The sequence below is a fragment of the Somniosus microcephalus genome, chromosome 5 (assembly GCF_052327205.1).
Source record: "Somniosus microcephalus isolate GS21.2 chromosome 5, FLI_Smic_1.0, whole genome shotgun sequence".
Taxonomy (NCBI): Eukaryota; Metazoa; Chordata; class Chondrichthyes; order Squaliformes; family Somniosidae; genus Somniosus; species Somniosus microcephalus.
Window position 1 is genome coordinate 322099952 of NC_140991.1, and position 23170 is coordinate 322123121.

At 49.7% G+C, this 23170-nt stretch overlaps 1 protein-coding gene across 6 annotated transcripts in view; it reads right to left on the reverse strand.

Moving 5' to 3' along the window:
* Positions 1 to 323: 323 nt before the first annotated feature.
* rreb1a (ras responsive element binding protein 1a) overlaps positions 324 to 23170 on the reverse strand; it is a 282712-nt gene continuing 259865 nt past the window's right edge. For 5 of the 6 annotated variants that reach the window (XM_085989338.1, XM_085989341.1, XM_085989337.1 and 2 more), the window contains one exon: positions 324 to 2616. In XM_085989338.1, the coding sequence (XP_085845464.1) occupies positions 2063 to 2616 (554 nt within the window). In that variant the 3' untranslated portion in view covers positions 324 to 2062. Of the gene's footprint in view, positions 2617 to 17076; positions 17139 to 23170 lie in introns of all 6 variants that reach the window. The other variant, XM_085989342.1, reaches the window with a different exon arrangement.

A 23170-nucleotide genomic window follows, 5' to 3' on the forward strand; every position in this document is an offset into this window, starting at 1 on the left:
ATCTTCTGTTTACGCTCACTTTACATAGTAAAGCAGATGATCTGGTCATTATCACATTGCTGTTTGTGGGAGCTTGCTGTGCGCAAATTGTCTGCCACATTTCCCACATTACAACAGTGACCACACTTCAAAAAGTACTTCATTGGCTGTGAAGCTCTTTGGGGCGTCCTGGGGTGGTGAGAGGCGCTGGAGAGATGCGAGTCTTGATGTGCATCAGAGTAGGGGGGGAATGTGCGGGGTGAGTGAGAGTGGGAACGATCGCTATCTCGTTCTAAGGAAAATGGTTTGAATAAATAGAATGATAAAGCAAAAAAAAAAATAGCTCAAGTATAACATTTTATTGCTTAGATGGTTTGATACAGAACAGCTTTAATTTTTGCATTGGAAGTAAGTACCAAAACTCTGTGATTCTCTGTTCACGTGGCATGTACCAGATGTGTACACAACATTTAGCAGCAGTAAAGATTCCCTTTACGAAAAAATATGGATTCTGGATTTTTAGAAAATGTTTTCTGGATTGATGCGTTACTCTTTTTTTTCTCCTTTTATTTTCCCCATTAAAGTTTTTCCATCTTGAAAATAGACAATAATTCACTAAACCTCTGATAATAAAAAACTTTTTAATCGCGGTGCAGTGAAAAGTGACTGTTTTTTTTGAACAAGCTGTAAACCAATTCTCTTTCACAGTCAAGTGCTTCATGTAGTGATTGAATCGTCTCAGCTTCAAGTCCTTAAAGTGGAAGAAATTTGGAACTAGAAAGGGATTTAGTCGATGCAATTTGTTTTAAAAGCCCTGAGAGAGAGTCAGAATTACAAATAACTGATAGACAAATTAGTTCAACATGCAATCTAATCTAAGATTCACCCTTAATCCTGCACAAAATGAATTTCTCCTTGTCACAGTTTTTGAAAAGAAAATGAAACAAATTCCTTAGACAACAAACTATTAGAAATATCAATAAAATGTGGCAAGGCCATATAAACTACTATTGCTGGTACAGACACGTACTAAATAAAGCTTTAAATCAAGTGATTATTGCTAGTACACTGCCCAGCTTCACGCTGGCAGACTGGTTTGTTTCCTTGCTACAGTTCTGCATTATATAATCGATTAATGGCTTCTCTCCCAGGACACTGGGTGTTAAACCACAGAGAGCAGAATTGTAAAAAAAATTATCTTAATTTGTTTTGTACTGAATTTCATACTGATATAAGATTTAACAAAAAAAAACTCATCTCCTAATTAATTTTAGCTTCCGAGTCCCATTTTCATGTTTCTAGCCAAAACCACCCAATGCGCAATCGAAATGGAGGGGATCTTGTGGAAGCCACTGTGGCTTTTCACAGATGGTCTCCAACAAGTTCCACCTTATCAAAATACATCGTAAAGACCAAATTACAAAAACACTGTTGCGCACGCCATAAATGAAGGACAAAATCGTATTTGTTTTGCAAAAAAAAAGAAACAAAAAGAAGCTATGATTGCTATTTTGCCCCTATATTTGTTACATTATGGACGAACAACTTGCCCAAAGATTGTCAGTGTGATTGATCACTGTAAGGCCTTTGTGGAAGACTTGGTACAGCAGTTCCTCAGAGTCCAAGCATAGCCGAGGAAGTGCATTACGATGCTCCATAATTAGGTGTTGTTTTCTTTTTAATCAGCTTTAAAATAGAATGCATCACAAAGGAATTCCATACTCCCGTGATTGTTCTCTAAAGGCTAGCTCTTCTTGTTGTCATGCTCAAATGTATTTCTTTCCAAAGAATTTTCGAGCACTTTGAACCGAACTTTGACGTGCACAGCAATCAGGTAGTAAGGCACTTGGAAGATACAAAATGCAGTCTGATGAGTCGCACCGGATTCCTCTTCCTCCAGTGTGTGTCTTAAGGCTCTCCATAGCACCAGAGCAAAGCACAAAATCCGCCTGCACTCAGATGTGCGAGAGCAATTCATCGCAGTGCCCTCGCTCTGCTTGGTGCTTTGAGGATATAAGGGTCACATTTGAAAGTACTGTGGCACAGCTTGCAAACAACAAAACCCGGATCCTTTTAAGTAATATTACTCCACTCCTAGTAGGCGTGGTGCTGACTCCACCGAGCTGAGAACGTGGTTCATTGGCGACTCGCTGCGTATCCCCAGCAGGTTCTGGATCATGTCCGAGGGGCCCGTAGAATCCACGAGCACTTTTTCCGAGCTCTTGATTGGTTCTTGGTCGTTTCCCTGAATGAGGAAGGTTCCTTGCCGCACACCATTCACAGCCGGCGGGAGATGAAGGTTGTTCTCCAGATCCACCGCTTTGTTTGCCGCCTGGCTGGGAGACTGGCTCGCTGTAGTAGTCAAAGGGCTCCCTGCCAGGCTCAGCGGCGGAGGGGAGTCATTGGTCAGACTGACACTGGTGACCGTCTCGCTTTCGTTGTCCGAGAGCTGGCCGTAGCCGACTTGGTCAGTCTCACTCTCGCTGTCATCGTCGCCCTTTGACAGATCCTCATCATTTTCCTCTCGCTGCCTCTTGGTCACTTTGACCCCTTTCTGGTGTATCCGCTGATGTCGGACAAGGCTGTGTTTCAGGGTGAAGGTCCTCTCGCACGTCAAGCATTTGTACGGCCTCTCACCTGAAAAACAATGGGAAAGGTTACTTTTTAAGTCAATGTAACATCATGGTGATGGCTACCAGTGGCAACACACTCTTCCAAAAGAATGGCTTTTCCCCAATGGCTCATTGGGTCCCATGCACCATTGGGCCTGGCACTGGGAAAACGCAGATCACAAAGGTTTCCAGTTTGGCCCGTCATCCTATTCTCAGATGATCCTACCCCGGCCAGCAGTGGGAATACTATGAATAACATAACAAGAATTAGGAGCAGGAGTCGGCCATACGGCCCCTCGCGCCTGCTCCGCCATTCAAGAAGATCATGGCTGATCATCGACCTCAACTCCTCTTTCCCGCCCGATCCCCATATCCCTCGATTCCCCTGGAGTTCAAAAATCTATCGATCTCAGCCTTGAATATACTCAACGACTCAGCATCCACAGCCCTCTGGGGCAGAGAATTCCAAAGATTCACAACCCTCTGAGTGAAGAAATTCCTCCTCATCTCAGTCTTAAATGGTCGACCCCTTATCCTGAGACTGTGACCCCTGGTTCTAGACTCTCCAGCCAGGGGAAAACAGCCTCTCAGCATCGACCCTGTCAATCCCCCTCAGAATCTTGTATGTTTCAATGAGATCACCTCTCATTCTCCTAAACTCCAGAGAGTATCGGCCCAATCTACTCAATCTCTCAACATAGGACAACCCTCTCATCACAGGAATCAATCTAGTGAACCTTCGTTGCACTGCCTCTAAGAGTTGTAAGTCCTTTCTCAGATAAGGAGACCAAAGCTCCCTCTTGAATGATCAAGAGCTTTCTAAATAAACTTGAGCTTAGGGGGTGGTTCACTTGCTTTGTTTTGTCAAATAGCACAAAAAATGGGCTAGAAATTGGTCTTGGGCAGTGGCACAAAGCAGGCGGTATCGGGTTGGCCGCCCGTTATACGCAGCGCCTGAGATTCAGATCCATTGCAGTCAGTGGTGACCAGAGGCGATGGTGCAACCCACTGAGCCACAGCTGACATCTGATCTGATCCTTTCGAGATTCTGGCCAGTGAGGGAGAGCGGAGGGGTACAGACCCGACACGATTCTGACCAGTGAGGGAGAGCGGAGGGGTACAGACCCGACACGATTCTGACCAGTGAGGGAGAGCGGAGGGGTACAGACCCGACACGATTCTGACCAGTGAGGGAGCGCGGAGGGGTACAGACCCGACACGATTCTGACCAGTGAGGGAGAGCGGAGGGGTACAGACCCGACACGATTCTGACCAGTGAGGGAGAGCGGAGGGGTACAGACCCGACACGATTCTGACCAGTGAGGGAGCGCGGAGGGGTACAGACCCGATACGATTCTGGCCAGTGAGGGAGAGCGGAGGGGTACAGACCCGACACGATTCTGACCAGTGAGGGAGAGCGGAGGGGTACAGACCCGACACGATTCTGACCAGTGAGGGAGAGCGGAGGGGTACAGACCCGACACGATTCTGGCCAGTGAGGGAGAGCGGAGGGGTCCAGGCCCGACATGATTCAGTCCAGTGAGGGAGAGCGGAGGGGTACAGACCCGACACGATTCTGTCCAGTGAGGGAGAGCGGAGGGGTACAGACCCGACACGATTCTGACCAGTGAGGGAGAGCGGAGGGGTACAGACCCGACACGATTCTGACCAGTGAGGGAGCGCGGAGGGGTACAGACCCGACACGATTCTGACCAGTGAGGGAGGGCGGAGGGGTACAGACCCGACACAATTCTGGCCGGTGAGGGAGAGCGGAGGGGTACAGACCCGACACGATTTTGGCCAGTGAGGGAGAGCGGAGGGCTACAGACCCGACACGATTCTGACCAGTGAGGGAGAGCGGAGGGGTACAGACCCGACACGATTCTGTCCAGTGAGGGAGAGCGGAGGGGTACAGACCCGACACGATTCTGTCCAGTGAGGGAGAGCGGAGGGGTACAGACCCGACACGATTCTGGCCAGTGAGGGAGAGCGGAGGGGTACAGACCCGACACGATTCTGGCCAGTGAGGGAGAGCGGAGGGGTACAGACCCGACACGATTCTGGCCAGTGAGGGAGAGCGGAGGGGTACAGACCCGACACGAGTCTGACCAGTGAGAGAGAGCAAAGGGGTACAGACCCGACATGATTCTGACCAGTGAGGGAGAGCGGAGGGGTACAGACCCGACATGATTCTGGCCAGCGAGGGAGCGCGGAGGGGTACAGACCCGACATGATTCTGGCCGGTGAGGGAGCGCGGAGGGGTACAGACCCGACACGATTCTGGCCAGTGAGGGAGAGCGGAGGGGTACAGACCCGACACGATTCTGGCCAGTGAGGGAGAGCGGAGGGGTACAGACCCGACACGATTCTGACCAGTGAGGGAGAGCGGAGGGGTACAGACCCGACACGATTCTGACCAGTGAGGGAGCGCGGAGGGGTACAGACCCGACATGATTCTGGCCAGTGAGGGAGGGCGGAGGGGTACAGACCCGACACGATTCTGGCCGGTGAGGGAGCGCGGAGGGGTACAGACCCGACACGATTCTGACCAGTGAGGGAGCGCGGAGGGGTACAGACCTGACACGATTCTGGCCAGTGAGGGAGGGCGGAGGGGTACAGACCCGACACGATTCTGACCAGTGAGGGAGCGCGGAGGGGTACAGACCCGACACGATTCTGGCCGGTGAGGGAGAGCGGAGGGGTACAGACCCGACACGATTCTGGCCAGTGAGGGAGCGCGGAGCGGTACAGACCCGGCACGATTCTGGCCAGTGAGGGAGAGCGGAGGGGTACAGACCCGACACGATTCTGACCAGTGAGGGAGCGCAGAGGGGTACAGACCCGACACGATTCTGTCCAGTGAGGGAGAGCGGAGGGGTACAAACCCGACACGATTCTGGCCAGTGAGGGAGCGCGGAGGGGTACAGACCCGACACGATTCTGACCAGTGAGGGAGAGCGGAGGGGTACAGACCCGACACGATTCTGGCCAGTGAGGGAGAGCGGAGGGGTACAGACCCGACACGATTCTGGCCAGTGAGGGAGCGCGGAGGGGTACAGACCCAACACGATTCTGACCAGTGAGGGAGATCGGAGGGGTTCAGACCCGACACGATTCTGTCCAGTGAGGGAGAGCGGAGGGGTACAGACCCGACACGATTCTGGCCGGTGAGGGAGCGCGGAGGGGTACAGACCCGACACGATTCTGACCAGTGAGGGAGAGCGGAGGGGTACAGACCCGACACGATTCTGGCCAGTGAGGGAGAGCGGAGGGATACAGACCCGACACGATTCTGACCAGTGAGGGAGAGCGGAGGGGTACAGACCCGACACGATTCTGGCCAGTGAGGGAGCGGAGGGGTACAGACCCGACACAATTCTGGCCGGTGAGGGAGCGCGGAGGGGTACAGACCCGACACGATTCTGGCCAGTGAGGGAGCGGAGGGGTACAGACCCGACACGATTCTGGCAGGGTTGTGTGCCAGGTGTATAATTACCAACAAAATACTCAAAGTGGCTGAACTCCTGGACAAAGTTTTGATACTCTGACAATCTTCTCTTCACACCTTACCCCAAATTCACTTTCAGAAGTGAGTTTTTTTCCCCCAATAAAAAGTGATTAATTTTACTCGTTGAGGTGAGATCCTCAGTAACTGAACATTTTTTGTTGTTTTCTACTGTCGAACACTTTGAGATCAAGCATATCGTGCGGCGATGTGCAGGATAAAAGTCCCTCTATTCTGTTCCAAATGCTCAGAACCACAGACCCAACTCACTTGTGTGCATTTAAGATAAACGGGTTCAAAGCTGCATTGCTGCTGCACAGACAGTTTAACACAATTGTGTGAAGCATTGTTGTAAAAATGGTGCACGCAGAAAATCAGCCCCACTGCGATCAATGTCTGCTGCATCACGGACTCCCTGGTGCAATTACACACGCAGTCCTGCCCCCACTTGTAACTCCTGCCTATTTATAACAACCACACGTAAACACATCACTGGAACACTGCACTCACTTTGCACTCAGTACTTTCTGAATTACATTTTTAAGTTACTTTTCCTCTGCCGTCTATTCAACACTGCGACACACGTCATTCCTGGATCAATTTAGACCCGCTGGGACTCGCTTGCACATTATTGTGCCTGCGTGAGTGAGGTGGGAAATGAGATGGTACAAAAGTAGTGTCTTACTAGCCCTGAACCTGGGGGCCAGTCTCTGCTTTCACCTTCCCCATCTCTCTCGGTCCTCTAGAAGGATGTCCAAGGTGATTTCTTCAAAAGGAGTCAAGGGCTCGTGACCTCTGCACCTTCCTTTAGTTTGGGCCTGTTCTTTTGCATTAGGTGCCGTCTTGTCATTCAAGCAGAGAAATTGACCCCAATATTCGCTGGGGTGGGGTTTCGGAGCCCAGGGGGAGTTATTGTTGGGAAGCCCAGAAGTCCGTCTTTCCCCAGATGCCGAGGAGTTTGAACTCCGAGGCGTGTGTGATTCTTTTTTCCCCGGGTTCCCCGCCCGATTACAGCCTGATTGACAGACTTAGCTCCCTGTCAGAATGGGAAATCACACAGCACAGCCCAGGAGCAGGAGCAGGAACAGGAAGGTTCAGGGGTGGGACGGCAGTGATCGTGGGGGGAGAGGGCAGTGATCGTGGGGGGAGAGGGCAGTGATCGTGGGGGGAGAGGGCAGTGATCGTGGTGGGAGAGGGCAGTGATCGTGGGGGGAGAGGGCAGTGATTGTGGGGGGGGAGGGCAGTGATTGTGGGGGGGGTGGGGGAGAGGGCTGTAATGTATGTACCTTTAAGGGGGGAACTACTTTTTACAGCTCATGTATACTGTAGTACCGGCAGTGAGCACACCTGTATATAACGCTGAGTAGTAATCTGTACAGATCAGTTGCAGTCTGAGCCACGTTGAGTAAACACCTATTGTACCGTTCTCCGCAGTCTGTGTCTTCTTATACACAGACGTAACATTGGCGACGAGGCACGTTCGAACCTACCTGCAACTCTGCATCACCTCCCGGGGATTCGTTCCTGGAGATCAGTGGATTGGAGGTCAAGGCCAGAGACTCGGGCGTCGACCACGGGCAACCTCCCAGTCATCCAGCAGAGACTCGAGAATTGCGGGGGAGGCTGTCGAGAGCCAGGCTTGGCTTTCTAGTCGAGGTGGTCCAGCGAAACGGGCTGGCAACAGGTAGTGCGCAGACCCTTCCCGGACAGCGGCGGGCTAGAGCCCGACTGAGCGGCACAGCAAAAGGCCGAGCAGCGTCGACGGGGGAGAGAGAGAGTGGGCAGAGCGCACAGGGCGCAGCCGGTGTTCAGGGGCCGAGCAGCGTCGGAGAGAGAGACGCGCAGAAACCCACGAGGCGCCGCCATTGCCACGAGGACCGCCGAGAGCGGCGTTGGCAGCAGTGCAGTAGAAGCGCGCGAAACCTACAGGGCGTCGGCATTGCCACGAGAACCGCCGGGAGCGGCGTCGGCAGCAGCGGGGGAGGAAGGAAAGCGCGGGAGATGCCATTTTAAACCACACCCAAAATGCCGAAGAGTGGCAGTATCACCGCATTTGACAATGAAGTCGAAGATTGGACTACATATGTCGAACGAATAGAGGTGTACTGCAAGGCAAATGGGGTGTCAGATGACAAGAAAGCGTCGGTATTGTTAAATTTAATGGGTGCAAAGACGTATGGTTTATTACGAAATCTAGTAACCCCAACGAAGCCAATGGAAAAGAGTTTTGAAGACATAGTAACGATACTAAAGGAACATTTAAACCCCACACCGCTGCTGATAGCAGAAAGATTCAAGTTTCACAAACGGAACCAGCATAAGGATGAAAGCAATGCTGAATATTTAACAGAACTGCGCAAACTATCGAAACACTGCCAGTTTGGAGCGGGACTGACAGATGCCTTAAGGGACAAGTTTGTGTGTGGGCTTCAAAGTGAAGGAACCCAGAAACGGCTTTTATCTGAAAAGGACCTGACTCTAGAAAAGGCTTTCAGCATTGCGGTATCATATGAAGCAGCAGCACGGGGCGCTGCAGAGATACAACAGAGACCGTAAGAATATGGCACAAACAAAATGTCATATGGAACAGAGAAGTGCTATCGCTGCAGCAGATCAACACACGACCAGAATGATTGCTGGTTCAAAGACAAAGTGTGCAGACAGTGTGGAAAAGTAGGACACATTGCACGAGTCTGCAGGTCGGGAAAGAAAACCAGCAGTAAGAAACCTACCAAAGGAAAGTACCAGAAGGTACATAAGATGACGGAGAATAGTTCAGACGAACAAAAGAGTGATAACGACTCCGAAAGCAGGGAACTGAGTTGTCTGATACTACATAATGTGATCACAACGGAGGATCACCGAACCATTTGGGTCACTCTCAAGATATCAGGAGTCCAGGTAAAGATGGAATTGGACACAGGATCAGCCCTAACAGTCATAAACCGACGGGACTACGAGCGGCTATTCTCACACATACCCTTGAGAGACACAAAAATTATTTTGAAGACGTACATGGGGCAAAAAGTCTACCCCAAAGGAAAAATAAGGGTGACCGTTATATATAACGGTAAGGAAACACCAAAACTAGACCTGTATGTATTGCAAGATGGGGGACCACCATTACTGGGACGTGAATGGATCCGGAAAATACAACTGGATTGGCATTCCATACAGGCACTGACTGTGGCTGAAAAAAAGGATGACGACGTCACACCTGGGCGACTGTCAAAGATCCTAACTGACGTGAAAGAAGTGTTCCAGCAAGGACTCGGAACACTAAAAGGCATGACAGCGACGATTAAAATTGAAGAAAACGCAAGCCCAAAATTTTTTAAGGCCAGACCAGTACCTTATGCGATCCGCCCAGCCGTCGAAGCAGAGCTGGAGAGTCTGGAACGTTCAGGTGTACTGTCCAAGGTAGACTGGAGCGAGTGGGCTACACCCATTGTCCCTATGATGAAAAAGTCGTTGAGCAGCACGCCTGGGGAACCAAAGAAGGTTTGCATCTGTGGGGGCTTTAAGGTAACAGTGAACCCGGTCCTTCACACCGTACAATATCCACTTCCGCAGATTGAAGATATTTTCGCCTCGCTATCTGGAGGGAATCGCTTCACTAAGATTGATCTGGCCCAGGCGTATCTGCAAATGGAGGTAGAAGAAGCATCAAAAACATACCTCACAATCAACACCCATAAAGGTCTCTACCAATACAACCGGCTGGTATTCGGGGCAGCATCAGCTCCGGCTATTTGGCAGAGGGCAATGGAACAAGTCCTGCAAAGGATCCCAGGGACCCAGTGTTATTTGGACGACATCCTGGTCACGGGCAAAAATGACAGTGATCACCTTGCCAACCTGGAGCAGGTGCTCACTAGATTGCAGGAATATGGGCTCCGAGCTAACCGCCCCAAATGCGAGTTTTTAAGAAAACAAATCTCGTATTGTGGCCACGTTATCGATAAAGAGGGGTTACATAAGTCCCCAGAGAAGACTGAGGCAGTAGTCAAGGCTCCAGCACCGGAAAATGTGTCACAACTGAGGTCGTTCCTCGGGTTGGTAAACTACTACCATAAGTTCTTGCCACATTTGTCTACAATACTACACCCACTGAACACCCTACTGCAAACTGGGGTGCCATGGAAGTGGAGTGACAAATGTAGATGAGCTTTCCAGAAGAGCAAAACACTAATCACATCGAAAGAGGTATTGGCCCATTACAACCCAGCATTACCAATTCGGTTGGCATGTGACGCGTCACCCTACGGCATTGGAGCGGTGCTGTCACACAAATTCTCGGACGGCTCAGAGAGGCCAATAGCCTTTGCGTCACGGTCACTAACCTCAGCCGAGCGTAACTATGCCCAGATTGACAGGGAGGCCCTCAGCCTAGTGTGGGGAGTGAAAAAGTTCAATCACTATCTGCACGGGCAGAAATTCACCTTGCTGACTGATCACCAGCCTCTTGTCTCCATTTTTAATCCAAAGAAGGGCGTTCCGGTGATGACTGCGCAACGACTACAAAGATGGTCACTTTTTCTAGGGGCGCACCACTATGAGATTGAATATAAGAGCACGAAACAGCATGGAAATGCTGATGGGCTATCACGCCTGCCACTGCCTACTGCGGAGGAAGCACCAGCAGTAGATCCTGTCGAAATATTCCATTCGACTATAGTTGAATACCTACCGGTAACTAACGCTTGTATCGAAAAGGAAACCCGAAATGACCTGACACTGTCTCGGGTATATGATTTGACGGTGAAGGGATGGCCAGCACATGGCGACTCACTGTTGCCAGCATTCTCGACAAGGAGAGAACAGCTGTCAGTGTGCTGGGGGACCTTGATGTGTGGATCACGAGTGGTAATTCCACCCAAGTTAAGGGATAGAGTGCTCAATGAGCTTCATGAGGGTCATCTGGGAGGAGTAAAAATGAAAAGCCTAGCCAGGGCTTGTGTGGTGGCCGGGAATCGATAAACAAATCGAGGACCTGACCAAGAGCTGCTCAGGATGCCAGAAAGTCCAAAATGCACCACTACAGGCCCCTCTACACCCATGGGAGTGGCCCTCATCTCCATGGCAACGGGTGCATATTGATTTTGCTGGTCCATTCATGGACTCAATGTTCTTAATAGCAGTGGATGCGCACTCGAAATGGCCTGAGGTGATCAAAATGTCCTCCACCACCACGGAGAAAACTATTGCAGTCCTACGGACCATTTATGCTAGGAATGGCTTGCCAGAACAGATTTGCTCCGACAACGGACCACAGTTTGTGTCCGAAGAGTTCCGGAGGTTCTTGAAAAAGAATGGGGTAAGGCATTACACATCCACCCCGTATCATCCAGCCACAAATGGATTGGCTGAGAGGTTCGTACAAACCTTTAAGAAGGCAATAAAGGCTATGTACAATGACAACATTCCGCTGTAGCACAAGGTGGACAATTTCCTGTTCGCCTACCAGAATGCGACACATGCAGTCACCAACCAGGCCCCAGCCATGATGTTCTTTAACCGAAGGTTAAGATCTCGCCTGGATTTTCTCAGACCAAACGTACGAAGAGATGTTGAGAGTAAGCAATTCCAGCACATCCATGAGAAGCCAACAAGGAGCTTCAATGTAGGGCAACCAGTCTTGGCCCGCGACTACCGAACAGAAAAATGGCAGCCAGGAACGATATGCACACGGCAGGGCCCACTAATGTACACAGTGGACGTTGGGGAGAGCATCATGAGACGCCATGCTGACCAGATCCTAGAGTCACAGGAACAAGTCAACCCCATGCCTCGCCCATACGTACCTGGTGATGAACCCGACGTACAGGTAGCATCTACCCCAGAAACAGTAGCATCGGAAGCTGATGAACCAACCGACGACAGGGGGCCAGAATCGCCTCCGCACCAAGAGCAAGACACTCGGGAAAGGCGCTATCCAGAAAGGATCAGGAAGCCTCCCCAAAGACTGAATTTATAAATAGACTATTTTCAGCTAATGTTGCATGTTAAAAGTGTTAATTGTAATTAGTTTGATATTTAATTGTTAAATGAGTGTTATGGTACTGTTAATCTAAAAGGGGAGGAATTCTAATGTATGTACTTTTAAGGGGGGAACTACTTTTTACAGCTCATGTATACTGTAGTACCGGCAGTGACCACACCTGTATATAACGCTGAGTAGTAATCTGTACAGATCAGTTGCAGTCTGAGCCACGTTGAGTAAACACCTATTGTACCGTTCTCCGCAATCTGTGTCTTCTTATACACGGACGTAACAAGGGCAGTGATCGTGGGGGGGGCGGGGGGAGAGAGCAGTGATCGTGGGGGGAGAGGGAAATGATCGTGGGGGGAGAGGGAAGTGATCGTGGGGGGGGGGCGGGGGGAGAGGGCAGTGATCGTGGGGGGAGAGGGTAGTGACCGTGGGGGGCGGGGGGGTTTACATGTTAGTTTGTTGGGCCAGAGGGGAATCACTCCGGCTCCTCCCGGCCCACAAGCAGTGCTGGAAAGGCATTTACCTGATGGATCCGGCCCTTCTCACCTTATACATGGCGGGTTTGCCGAGGCCCGGGAATCCCAGCCCACACAGGTTAAAAATAGAAACCTTGTTAAAATGGAGACATGCAGTCTCCTTATAAGGTTTCAGCGACTGACCCACCTCCCGAGAGCGGATTGGTCGCCCGCTCCTCGCCCCGCCTCCGTTAGAACCGGAAGTGGGCAGGTTCGAGCTGGGTTGGGTTCCTGGTTGAAATTTTTAACATTTTTACTTTCCACCCGACCCAAACCCAAAGCCAGCTGTTTTTGAGGGTTAAAATGACCCCCTTTGCCTTTGGTGAGATACTGTAAGTATTAAGGGCAGCGACAGGCATGTCTATGTGTCAGTAACCAACCATGAATCCTGGAGTTAGCTGGCATTCTAACCAGCTGCTGGGAGAAGACATCAGTTTGCCAATGATTCCTGTTGTAAGTTGATGCAATTTAATGCAGAGAATTGTGAAGTGATACATGTTGGTGGGAAGAACAAGGAGAGGCAATATAAACTAAATGGTACAATTCTAAAGGGGGAGCAGGAATAGATACCTGGGGGTGTATGTGTATAAATCTTTGAAGGTGGCAGGACAAGTTGATAAAGCTGTTAAAAAATATGAACTCCTTGGCTTTATTAATAGAGGCATAGAGTACAAAAGCAAGGAAGGGATGGTAAACCTTTATAAAACACTAGTTAGACCTCAGCTGGAGTATTGTGTCTAATTCTGGGCACAACACTTTGGAAAGGATGTCAAGGCCTTGGAGAGGGTGCAGAGGAGATTTACTGGAATGGTCCCAGGGATGAGGGACTTCAGTTCTGTGGATAGACTGGAGAAGCTGAGATTGTTCTCCTTGGAGCAGAGAAAGTTTAAAGGGAGATTTAACAAAGGTGTTCAAAATAACCTACATTGGCTCCCGGTCCGGCAATGCCTCGATTTTATAATTCTCATCCTTGTTTTCCTCCATGGGCCTGCAGTAAGTGTGTAGCAGGTTGGCCAAGCAATGCTTTACAGCGTGCACACCTGTGCCATCTCTCTGGTATCTGGTACAGTCCTGTCGCTGCACCTTGCTACCTTTCCCACATCCTGCAGGTACTGTACACAACATCGACATTAACCGCCACCTCTTGCTAGGCAATCTTCACCCAAAATCACCGCATGCAACCGCATATCCCCTTTACCATTCGGTAATCAGACGCTGTGGGTGCTGCACCATTGTATCATTTGCCCACAGATTCCATCTCCTGGCTCTATATTTGTTTTGACATTCACTGGGTTTCACCAGTCACTTTGTTTGCCTCACACACGCCAACCGTTTTCAACTGCTGTGTGGCCACTTCCTTTAAAGTGGTCGCACCCTTTAAATCCAGGCACCGGCCCTTGAAGAGCTGCAGCTGCCCTGCTTTGGCAGACCTAACGAGGGCTGACCCCGTAAGACCCAGTTGAGTTGGCCATTCCTGTTTGAAGCGAACACGAAGCTTGCGGAACTCTGCGCCTACAGGACTGGAAACTCTCCATGGTGAAGCACGTTATAATATCGTTAACACGAAGTTAAGCTTGCAACTTTCCTAAGGCCAGAAAATGACTACAACAACAACTTGTATTTACATAGCGTCTTTAATGTAGTAAAATGTCCCAAGGCGCTGCACAGGGGGTATTTTAAGACAAAAAATTTGATACTGATCCACATAAGGATAAATTAGGGCAGGTGACCAAAAGTTTGGTCAAAGAGGTCGGTTTTAAGGAGTGTCTTAAAGGAGGAGAGAGAGGCGGAGAGGTTTAGGGAGGGAATTCCAGAGGTTAGGGCCCAGACAACAGAAGGCACGGCCGCCAATGGTGGAGCGATTATAATCAGGGATGCTCAAGAGGGCAGAATTAGAGCAGAGCAGATATCTCAGGGGGGGTTGTCGGGCTGGAGGAGGTTACAGAGATAGGGAGGTGCGAGGCCATGGAGGGATTTGAAAACAAGGACAAGAATTTTGAAATTGAGACGCTGCTTAATGGGCACACCAATTAGAGGGAACATGGGGTGCACATGTGTAAGAAGGTCTCAGACATGTGGAAAAAGACAAGAATCAGACTGGCACAAAAACCGACTTAATCTGGAGGTACAGAGTAACGGCTTCACCAGTGAGTCCGACAGACGTGGCCTGCGTACACTGAACTCTACTGGAAAAGCCAACCTCTGATTTTGATGGGGCCCTGGCGATTATTGCTGTTCCGATTGTACCAGCAGGTTTTTTGTGTTTCACGCCATTATAACCCTGTTGCCTTGTACTGACAATTGGAAGAGTCCAGTCCGTTCATGGTGTGAAGACTGGTTCGTGGTCCATTGTCTTTCACAATGCTGGATGGTTGGCCGGGGGTGGTAGCAGGGGGCGGTGGAAAGAAAGATCTGGTTGTGCTATTCTCACACTTGTATATGCTCGGGAGAAATCGAGCTCCAAATACGGGGAGGAGCGGCTAACCAGACAATAAAAATAACCTGCATTTACAAACAGCCTGGTCAGGTCTCTGAGCACTTTATACAACAAATTACTTCTGAAGAAAGTGACAGTTGATGAGACAAACCACAGCAGTTATTCTACACCAACAATGTCCCACCAACAGTAATATGCATGGCCGGTTAACGTGTCCTTTGGGGGTATTCGCCGAGGGAGGTCGGGTCCCGTTACCTTGAGAAAACCCGATGACACAGCTGGCACTAGGACCTCAGCACAGTGCAATGGTGGGTGTGTGAAGCTTCCCTCCGATGTACACCTGGAACTGTGAAACACCGCCACCAGAGACAAGGAGAGACTTTCCCCGGCTCCTGATCTCTCCTTTTGTTCTTTTTGACAATGATGCCTCTGGTTACTGACTCACTGGGACAGTAGAAATACTCTTCCCTAATATGCCCAATCAATACCTCTCCGATTTTGAACTCCTATCAGATCTTCACTTAACCTTCCCTCTTCTGGTGAGCAGAGCTCCAGTTTATCAGCTGTCTCTGCATAACTATTTTGCCTTTCTAAATTTAGGTTTTGTCTTCAGAGGGCGCTTTGCGTTATACAGTACTGCACTAAGGTGAAGTACTAGTGGTTACGAGTCTTCAGAGGGCGCTTTGCGTTATACAGTACTGCACTAAGGTGAAGTACTAGTGGTTACGAGCCTGCAGCATTCCCAACATTCAATTCTCAAAGGGAATGTCTAAATAAGAGAGTCAGTGCTCGCTCGTGACTGGATTGGATGCTTCATTGGGACTCTCATTGAGAATCAGGAGCGCTGGCAACACTGGACTTTTATTCGTAAATGGGATGTGGGTGTCGCTGGCAAGGCCAGCGTTTATTGCCCATCCCTAGTTGCCCTCGAGAAGGTGGTGGTGAGCCGCCTTCTTGAACCGCTGCAGTCCGTGTGGTGAAGGTGCTCCCACAGTGCTGTTAGGGAGGGAGTTCCAGGATTTTGACCCAGCGACGATGAAGGACCAGCCGATATATTTCCGAGTCAGGATGGTGTGTGTGACTTGGAGGGGAACTTGGAGGTGGTGGTGTTCCCATGTGCCTGCTGCCCTCGTCCTTCTAGGTGGTAGAGGTCACGGGTTTGGGAGGTGCTGCTGAAGAAGCCTTGGCGAGTTGCTGCAGCGCATCTTGTAGATGGTACACACTGCAGCCACGGTACGCCGGTGGTGGAGGTCGCGGGTTTGGGAGATACTGTAGCCTCTCAAACCTGTCACTGGTTGTGATGGGAGCCATTCGGCTAGAACACATTGGTACCAATAAAACTAATTAGCCTTATGGCAACAGTGCCATGGTATTAACTTTGTACGATTATAATTGGTTATTTAGTTTAATATATTTATTTTTCACAGAGAGACTCTTCTTAAGTAAGTCACTGATTGTTGTTTCATTCTATGTGGTGCTGGCATACTTCTGCTTCTGGGTAAGACCATCAACGAGCACATTGAGCTCATTACATCCTGTGACATTAAAGCTCCGATTTCCCGTGTTTGGCACAATTGGAGCTGCGTTCACATGTGATGGGTGCATCTCCGTACTGGTGGCAGAGCGGGCTGGTCTTGCCAAACTGTGTGAGGGCAAGGCCTTCTCCCACATCAGAATAGACTCCCTGAGCATGGAAAACAAGGGCAAGGAGTCAAGCCTGGAGGTTGGGCAAGCCAACAGCTGTTAAAGGGCTACTGACAATCCCCAAAAAGGGAGCGGCCTGCAATGGTTTAGTTGAAGGAAGCAACTGATTTGAAACCATCATCTGAGCAATGATGGCAGTGTCAAAGGTTCCTGCCTTCAGGAATGACTTCTCGGAGGTAGGCCCTGTTTGTTACTGAGGGGCACCCACCTGTAAAATCCCAGGGATGGCTGTCACTGAGCGAGTGACTGAAGTATTCAGGCCTACCGTATCTGGGAGACAATGAGGCAAAGGTTCAGTGGCTTCAGGAGAAGTGCAAGTTAAGAGTAGTCACCTTTGTATATATGCGTGGTCTTCCTTCATACAAAGCATGGACTCAATGTGCCCCGGGGTGCCCTGAAGAGAATAAGGTAAACTGCAAAATAATTAACTTCAACATTTGAGGCTACCGGGGAGCAAAAGCTTAAAAATAAAGGCCCTGAAAGTCTTGGGGGCGGGGAGGTTGGAAAAGAAGATTTCTGTTAAGGTGTGGGTGGGGGGAATTCTGCCCATAATTTCAGCTGGAGATTGGAGAGGGCGAATCTGGTGGAGTTCCCCGGCTCTCCGTGGATTCCACCCAGACGGGCCCTTATCAGGCCTCGTGTCAGCCGTGGCTCAGTGGGCAGCACCCTCGCCTCTGAGTCAGAAAGTTGTGGGGTCAACTCCCACTCCAGAGACTTGAGCACAAAATCTAGGCTGACACTCCAGTGCAGTACTGAGGGAGCGCTGCACTGTCGGAGGGGCAGTACTGAGGGAGCGCTGCACTGTCGGAGGGTCAGGACTGAGGGAGCGCTGCACTGTCGGAGGGGCAGTACTGAGGGAGCGCTGCACTGTCGGAGGGTCAGTACTGAAGGAGCGCTGCACTGTCGGAGGGGCAGTACTGAGGGAGCGCCGCACCGTCGGAGGGTCAGTACTGAGGGAGCGCCGCACTGTCGGAGGGGCAGTACTGAGGGAGCGCTGCACTGTCAGAGGGTCAGTACTGAGGGAGCGCTGCACTGTCGGAGGGGCAGTACTGAGAGAGCGCCGCACTGTTGGAGGGGCAGTACTGTCGGAGGGGCAGTACTGAGAGAGCACCGCACTGTCGGAGGGGCAGTACTGGGGGAGCGCTGCACTGTCGGAGGGGCAGTACTGAGGGAGCGCCGCACTGTCGGAGGGGCAGTACTGAGAGAGCGCCGCACTGTCGGAGGGGCAGTACTGAGAGAGCGCCGCACTGTCGGAGGGGCAGTACTGGGGGAGCGCTGCACTGTCGGAGGGGCAGTACTGAGGGAGCGCCGCACTGTCGGAGGGGCAGTACTGAGGGAGTGCTGTACTGTCGGAGGGGCAGCACTGAGGGAGTGCTGCACTGTCAGAGGAGCCGTCTTTCGGATGAGACGTTAAACCGAGGCCCCATCTGCTCTCTCAGATGGACATAAGAGATCCCATGGCACTATTTTGAAGAAGAGCAGGGGAGCTCTCCCCGGTGTCCTGGGGCCAATATTTATCCCTCAATCAGCAGCACTAAAACAGATTATCTGGTCATTATCACATTGCTCTTTGTGGGAGCTTGCTGTGCACAAATTGGCTGCTGCGTTTCCCACATTACAACAGTGACTACACTTCAAAAAGTACTTCATTGGCTGTAAATTGCTTTGGGACGTCCGGAGGTTGTGAAAGGCGTTGTAGAAATGGGAGTCTTTCTTTTCTCAACAAGTTCTCTCACCGGCAGAGAGAACTGGCCGAGGACCAGTAAGGCCTTTTGAAAAGTCCCAAACCCTCACCAGCCAAAGGTGAATTGATCCGGGAGAGAGATCATTTAACTTTTCTACCCCTTCCCCCCCGCCCCTCCCCCCCCCTCCCCGGCTCCGCTGAGAGTTCGAGGCGATAAACATTACCCTGCTCACTGGGCCCTCGCTCGGCCTCCAAGATTTGGAACAGGGAGGCCGATTGGGAACAGGCCGATTGGGAACAGGCCGCTTGGGAACAGGCCGCTTGGGAACAGGCCGATTGGGAACAGGCCGATTGGGAACAGGCCGATTGGGAACAGGCCGATTGGGAACAGGCCGATTGGGAACAGGCCGATTGGGAACAGGCCGCTCTGCCACTACTGTAAATCGCAAGTGCAGCAAGTTCACCAACCAGCGGCCAGTGACTGCACAAGCAGACAGTCTTCACACTGTCGGCCTGCAGCAGCTCCGCACGGACCCCACTTGTGCTCGGGCCCTCCTCTTACTATTGTACTATCTTTGCTGACTGATGCGTGTCTCAGTGGAACTGAATCTGGGTACATTGTGTTCTTCGATGAGGGAATGCTCCCTGGCTGTGAATGTCTGTTAGCCATACTGTCGGTGGGTGGGGGGGGGGGGGGGGGTTAAACTGTCGGCCTAAATACAAGACAGCGCTAGCCTGCATCCATTAAAAACCAAACTCAGTCAGACCTGATTATTATCATACCAGCTTCATACCCATTTAGGTCACAATCAGATTATCACAGAGACACCAAACCATTTGCTTATCATTACAGGGCGGTAATTAGGTTGGTGCAATGATGTGGCTGTGTGACGGAGAGGGCTAGGACCTGTAATTATCCCTTCAGCTGCCCTTGCATTGCCTCTCCCAGCAGCCTTTGCTCCATTTCTTGGCCGAATCTAACTTTTCAAAGTTTCTAAATTTGGCGCAAATTAAGTACGGGAAAGTGCGGGGCCTGCTGGTCTAGCTCGCTATCCAGTGACCTTATCTGGTGACACTCGCTACCTAAGCTCACGCGTGAAAGATGGGGCAAAGCAACTGGAGCCTGTGAAACCCACCCATCAGAAACCGGGCTCAAGCCCTTGATCCAAAGGCAGCTTAAACCAAGGCTGTCTGTCTGCGCAGCACGTGACTTAGACTGCAAGGGTTAATGTTATCAATTTGTGCCCCTGACGTGGAAGTTTGTCCATTGGGCGCACGTGCTGGGAGTTTGGGCCTCCCATGACTTTCCTCCCTATAAAATGAATGGATGAAAAACTGTGGGGAGGGCTTGAATTCCATGTTTGTGCTCCCAATGGGCCAAGCAGCACGCCATGAACTCAAAACATCCTCGTCCATTGCTGGTATCAGCTGGGCGAACTTTGAGACTTCTCTCAATTGGTGAGCAGCAGGAAGAGAGAACGTCCATTGGACCCATCTGTCCCCGCCTGTATCTCCTTACACCTGAGTCACGACGTCAGAGACGTGAAGACACCTTACGGAGCTGCAGACGCATATGTTCCAACTGGCAAGTCTATGCTTAGTCAGACTAAAGTGATCACAGACAGAAGCACCCAGGAAGAAAGATTAAAAAATAAAAAGTTGTTTATGAAATGAAATATTACAGCAGCTTCTTTGGAAAGGAAGAGGCTTGGGGGGGGGGGGGGGGGGGGTAGAATTTAATTCAGGCGCGCTCGCCGCCCGCCTGTTCCTGCCGTAGGAGATTCGAGCCAGTTCTCGGCCCAAAGAAGCGTCTCCGGCTGCAGCTGCCTAACTCCGGGCCAGCGCAGTATCAGGTACAAACCGCGCTGCGCCCCCCCCCTCCCCCAACTATGTCACGGACAGTGACTCACGCTCCCCATGATTTGCACAACCAAGAGGCCAGCTGCCTGAAACAGGCGCGCGCTAAAGCCACCCAAAGGAAGGCCCCATTAAAGATGGCGGCGGCCGGCGTTAACGGGGCAGTAAGTCTGCTGACCCCATTTCTAAGGCGTTACTGCCCCGTTAACACCGATTCGGCCAAGTTAAAATCAGCCCCGTGCGTGTGTGGTTAGAACATAAGAACATAAGAAATAGGAGCGGGAGTCGGCCATTCGGCCCCTCGAGCCTGCTCCGCCATTCAATAAGGTCATGGCTGATCTTCTACCTCAACTCCACTTTCCTGAACTATCCCCAAATCCCTTGATTCCCTTAATGTTCAAAAATCTCTGTATCAATCTCTGTCTTGAATATACTCAACGACTGAGCCTCCACAGCCCTCTGGGGTAGAGAATTCCAAAGATTCACCACCCTCTGAGTGAAGAAATTCCTCCTCATCTCAGTCTTAAATGGCCGACCCCTTATCCTGAGACTGTGACCCCTGGTTCTAGACTCCCCAGCCAGGGGAAACATCCTCCCTGCATCTACCCTGTCAAGCCCTGTAAGAATTTTGTATGTTTCAATGAGATCACCTCTCATTCTTCTAAACTCTAGAGAATATAGGCCTAGTCTACTCAATCTCTCCTCATAGGACAATCCCCCCATCCCAGGAACCAGTCTGGTGAACCTTCGTTGCACTCCCTCTATGGCAAGTATATCCTTCCTTAGGTGAGGAGACCAAAACTGTACACAATACTCCAGGTGTGGTCTCACCAGGGCCCTATATAATTGCAGTAAGACGTCTTTCTTTACTCTTATACCCAAATCCTCTTGTAATAAAGGCCAACATACCATTTGCTTTCCTAATTGCTTGCTGTACCTGCATGTTAACTTTCAGTGATTCGTGTACAAGGACACCCAGGTCCCTCTGAACACTAACATTTCCCAATCTCTCACCATTTAAAAAATACTCTGCTTTTCTATTTTTCCTACCAAAGTGGATAACTTCACATTTCTCCACATTATATTCCATTTGCCATGTTCTTGTCCACTCACTTAGCCTGTCTATATCCCCTTGAAGCCTCTTTGCATCCTCCTCACAACTTACATTCCCACTTAGCTTTGTATCATCAGCAAACTTGGATATATTACATTTGGTCCCCTCATCCAAATCATTGATGTAGATCATGAATAGCTGAAGCCCAAGCACTGATCCTTGCGGTACCCCACTAGTTATAGTCTGCCAACTCGAAAAAGACCCGTTTATTCCTACTCTCTGTTTTCTGTCCGTTAACCAATCCTCAATCCATGCTAGTATATTACCGCCAATCCTATGAGCCCTAATTTTGTTTAATAACCTCTTGTGTGGCACCTTATCGAATGCCTTCTGAAAATCCAAATACACCACATCCACTGGTTCCCCCTTATCTATTCTGCTAGTTACAACCTCAAAAAACTCTAACAGATTCGTCAAACATGATTTCCCTTTCATAAATCCGTGTTGACTCTGCCCAATCCTATTATTATTTTCTAAGTGCCCTGTTACCACGTCCTTAATAATAGATTCTAGCATTTTCCCTACTACTGATGTCAGGCTAACTGGTCTGTAGTTCCCCGTTTTCTCTCTCCCTCCTTTCTTAAATAGTGGGGTTACATTTGCTACCTTCCAATCCACAGGAACCGTTCTAGAAACTATGGAATTTTGGAAAATGACAACCAATGCATCCTCTATCTCTATAGCCACCTCTTTCAAAACCCTAGGATATAGGCCATCAGGTCCTGGGGATTTATTGGCTTTCAGTCCCATTAATTTCTCCAGTAATATTTTTTTACTAATGCTAATTTCTTTCAGTTCCTTGGTTCTGCACTATCTCCGGAAAGTTTTTTGCGTCTTCTTCCGTGAAGATAGACACAAAGTATACATATAATTTCTCGATGCCATTTCCTTATTCCCCATTATAATTTCTCCTGTCTCAGCCTGTAAGGGACCCACATTTACTTTCGCTAATATTTTCCTTTTTACATACCTATAGAAGCTTTTACAGTCTGTTTTTATGTCACTCGCTAGTTTACTCTCATATTCTATTTTCCCTTTCTTTATCAATTTCTTGCTCCTCCTATGCTGAATTCTAAAATCCTCCCAATCTTCAGGTTTACTACTCTTTTTGGCAACATTATAAGCCTCTTCCTTTGATCTAATACTATCTTTAACTTCTCGTTAGCCACGATTGGACCACTTTTCCTGTGGGGTTTTTGTGCCTTAAAGGAATGTATATTTGTTGTAAGTTATTGCTTGTCTACCGTCATACCTTTTAATGTAGGTTCCAAATCTACCTTAGCCAACTTGCCCTTCATACTTACATAGTTTGCTTTGTTTGGATTTAACTAAATCACTTTCAAACTCAATATAAAATTCTATCATATTATGGTCACTCTTCCCTAAAGGCCCCTTTACTACAAGGTTATTAATTAACCCTTTCTTGTTGCACAATACTAGATCTAAAATAGCATGTTCCCAAGTTGGTTCCTCAACACACTGATCTAGAAATCTATCATTCCATGAATTTGTCCTCCACACTATTAATGCAAATTTGGTTTGCCCAGTCTATTTGTAGATTAAAGTCCCCATGATTACTGTATTACCCTTGTTACATACACCTCTAATTTCCTGATTTATACTCTGCCCTACATTACAACTACTGTTGGGGGCCTATAAACAACTCCCACCAATGTTTTCTGCCCCTTGCTGTTTCTTAGCTCCACCCAAACTGATTCTACTTCTTGATTTTCGGAGCCAAGATCCTTTCTCTCGACTGTCTTTATCTCAT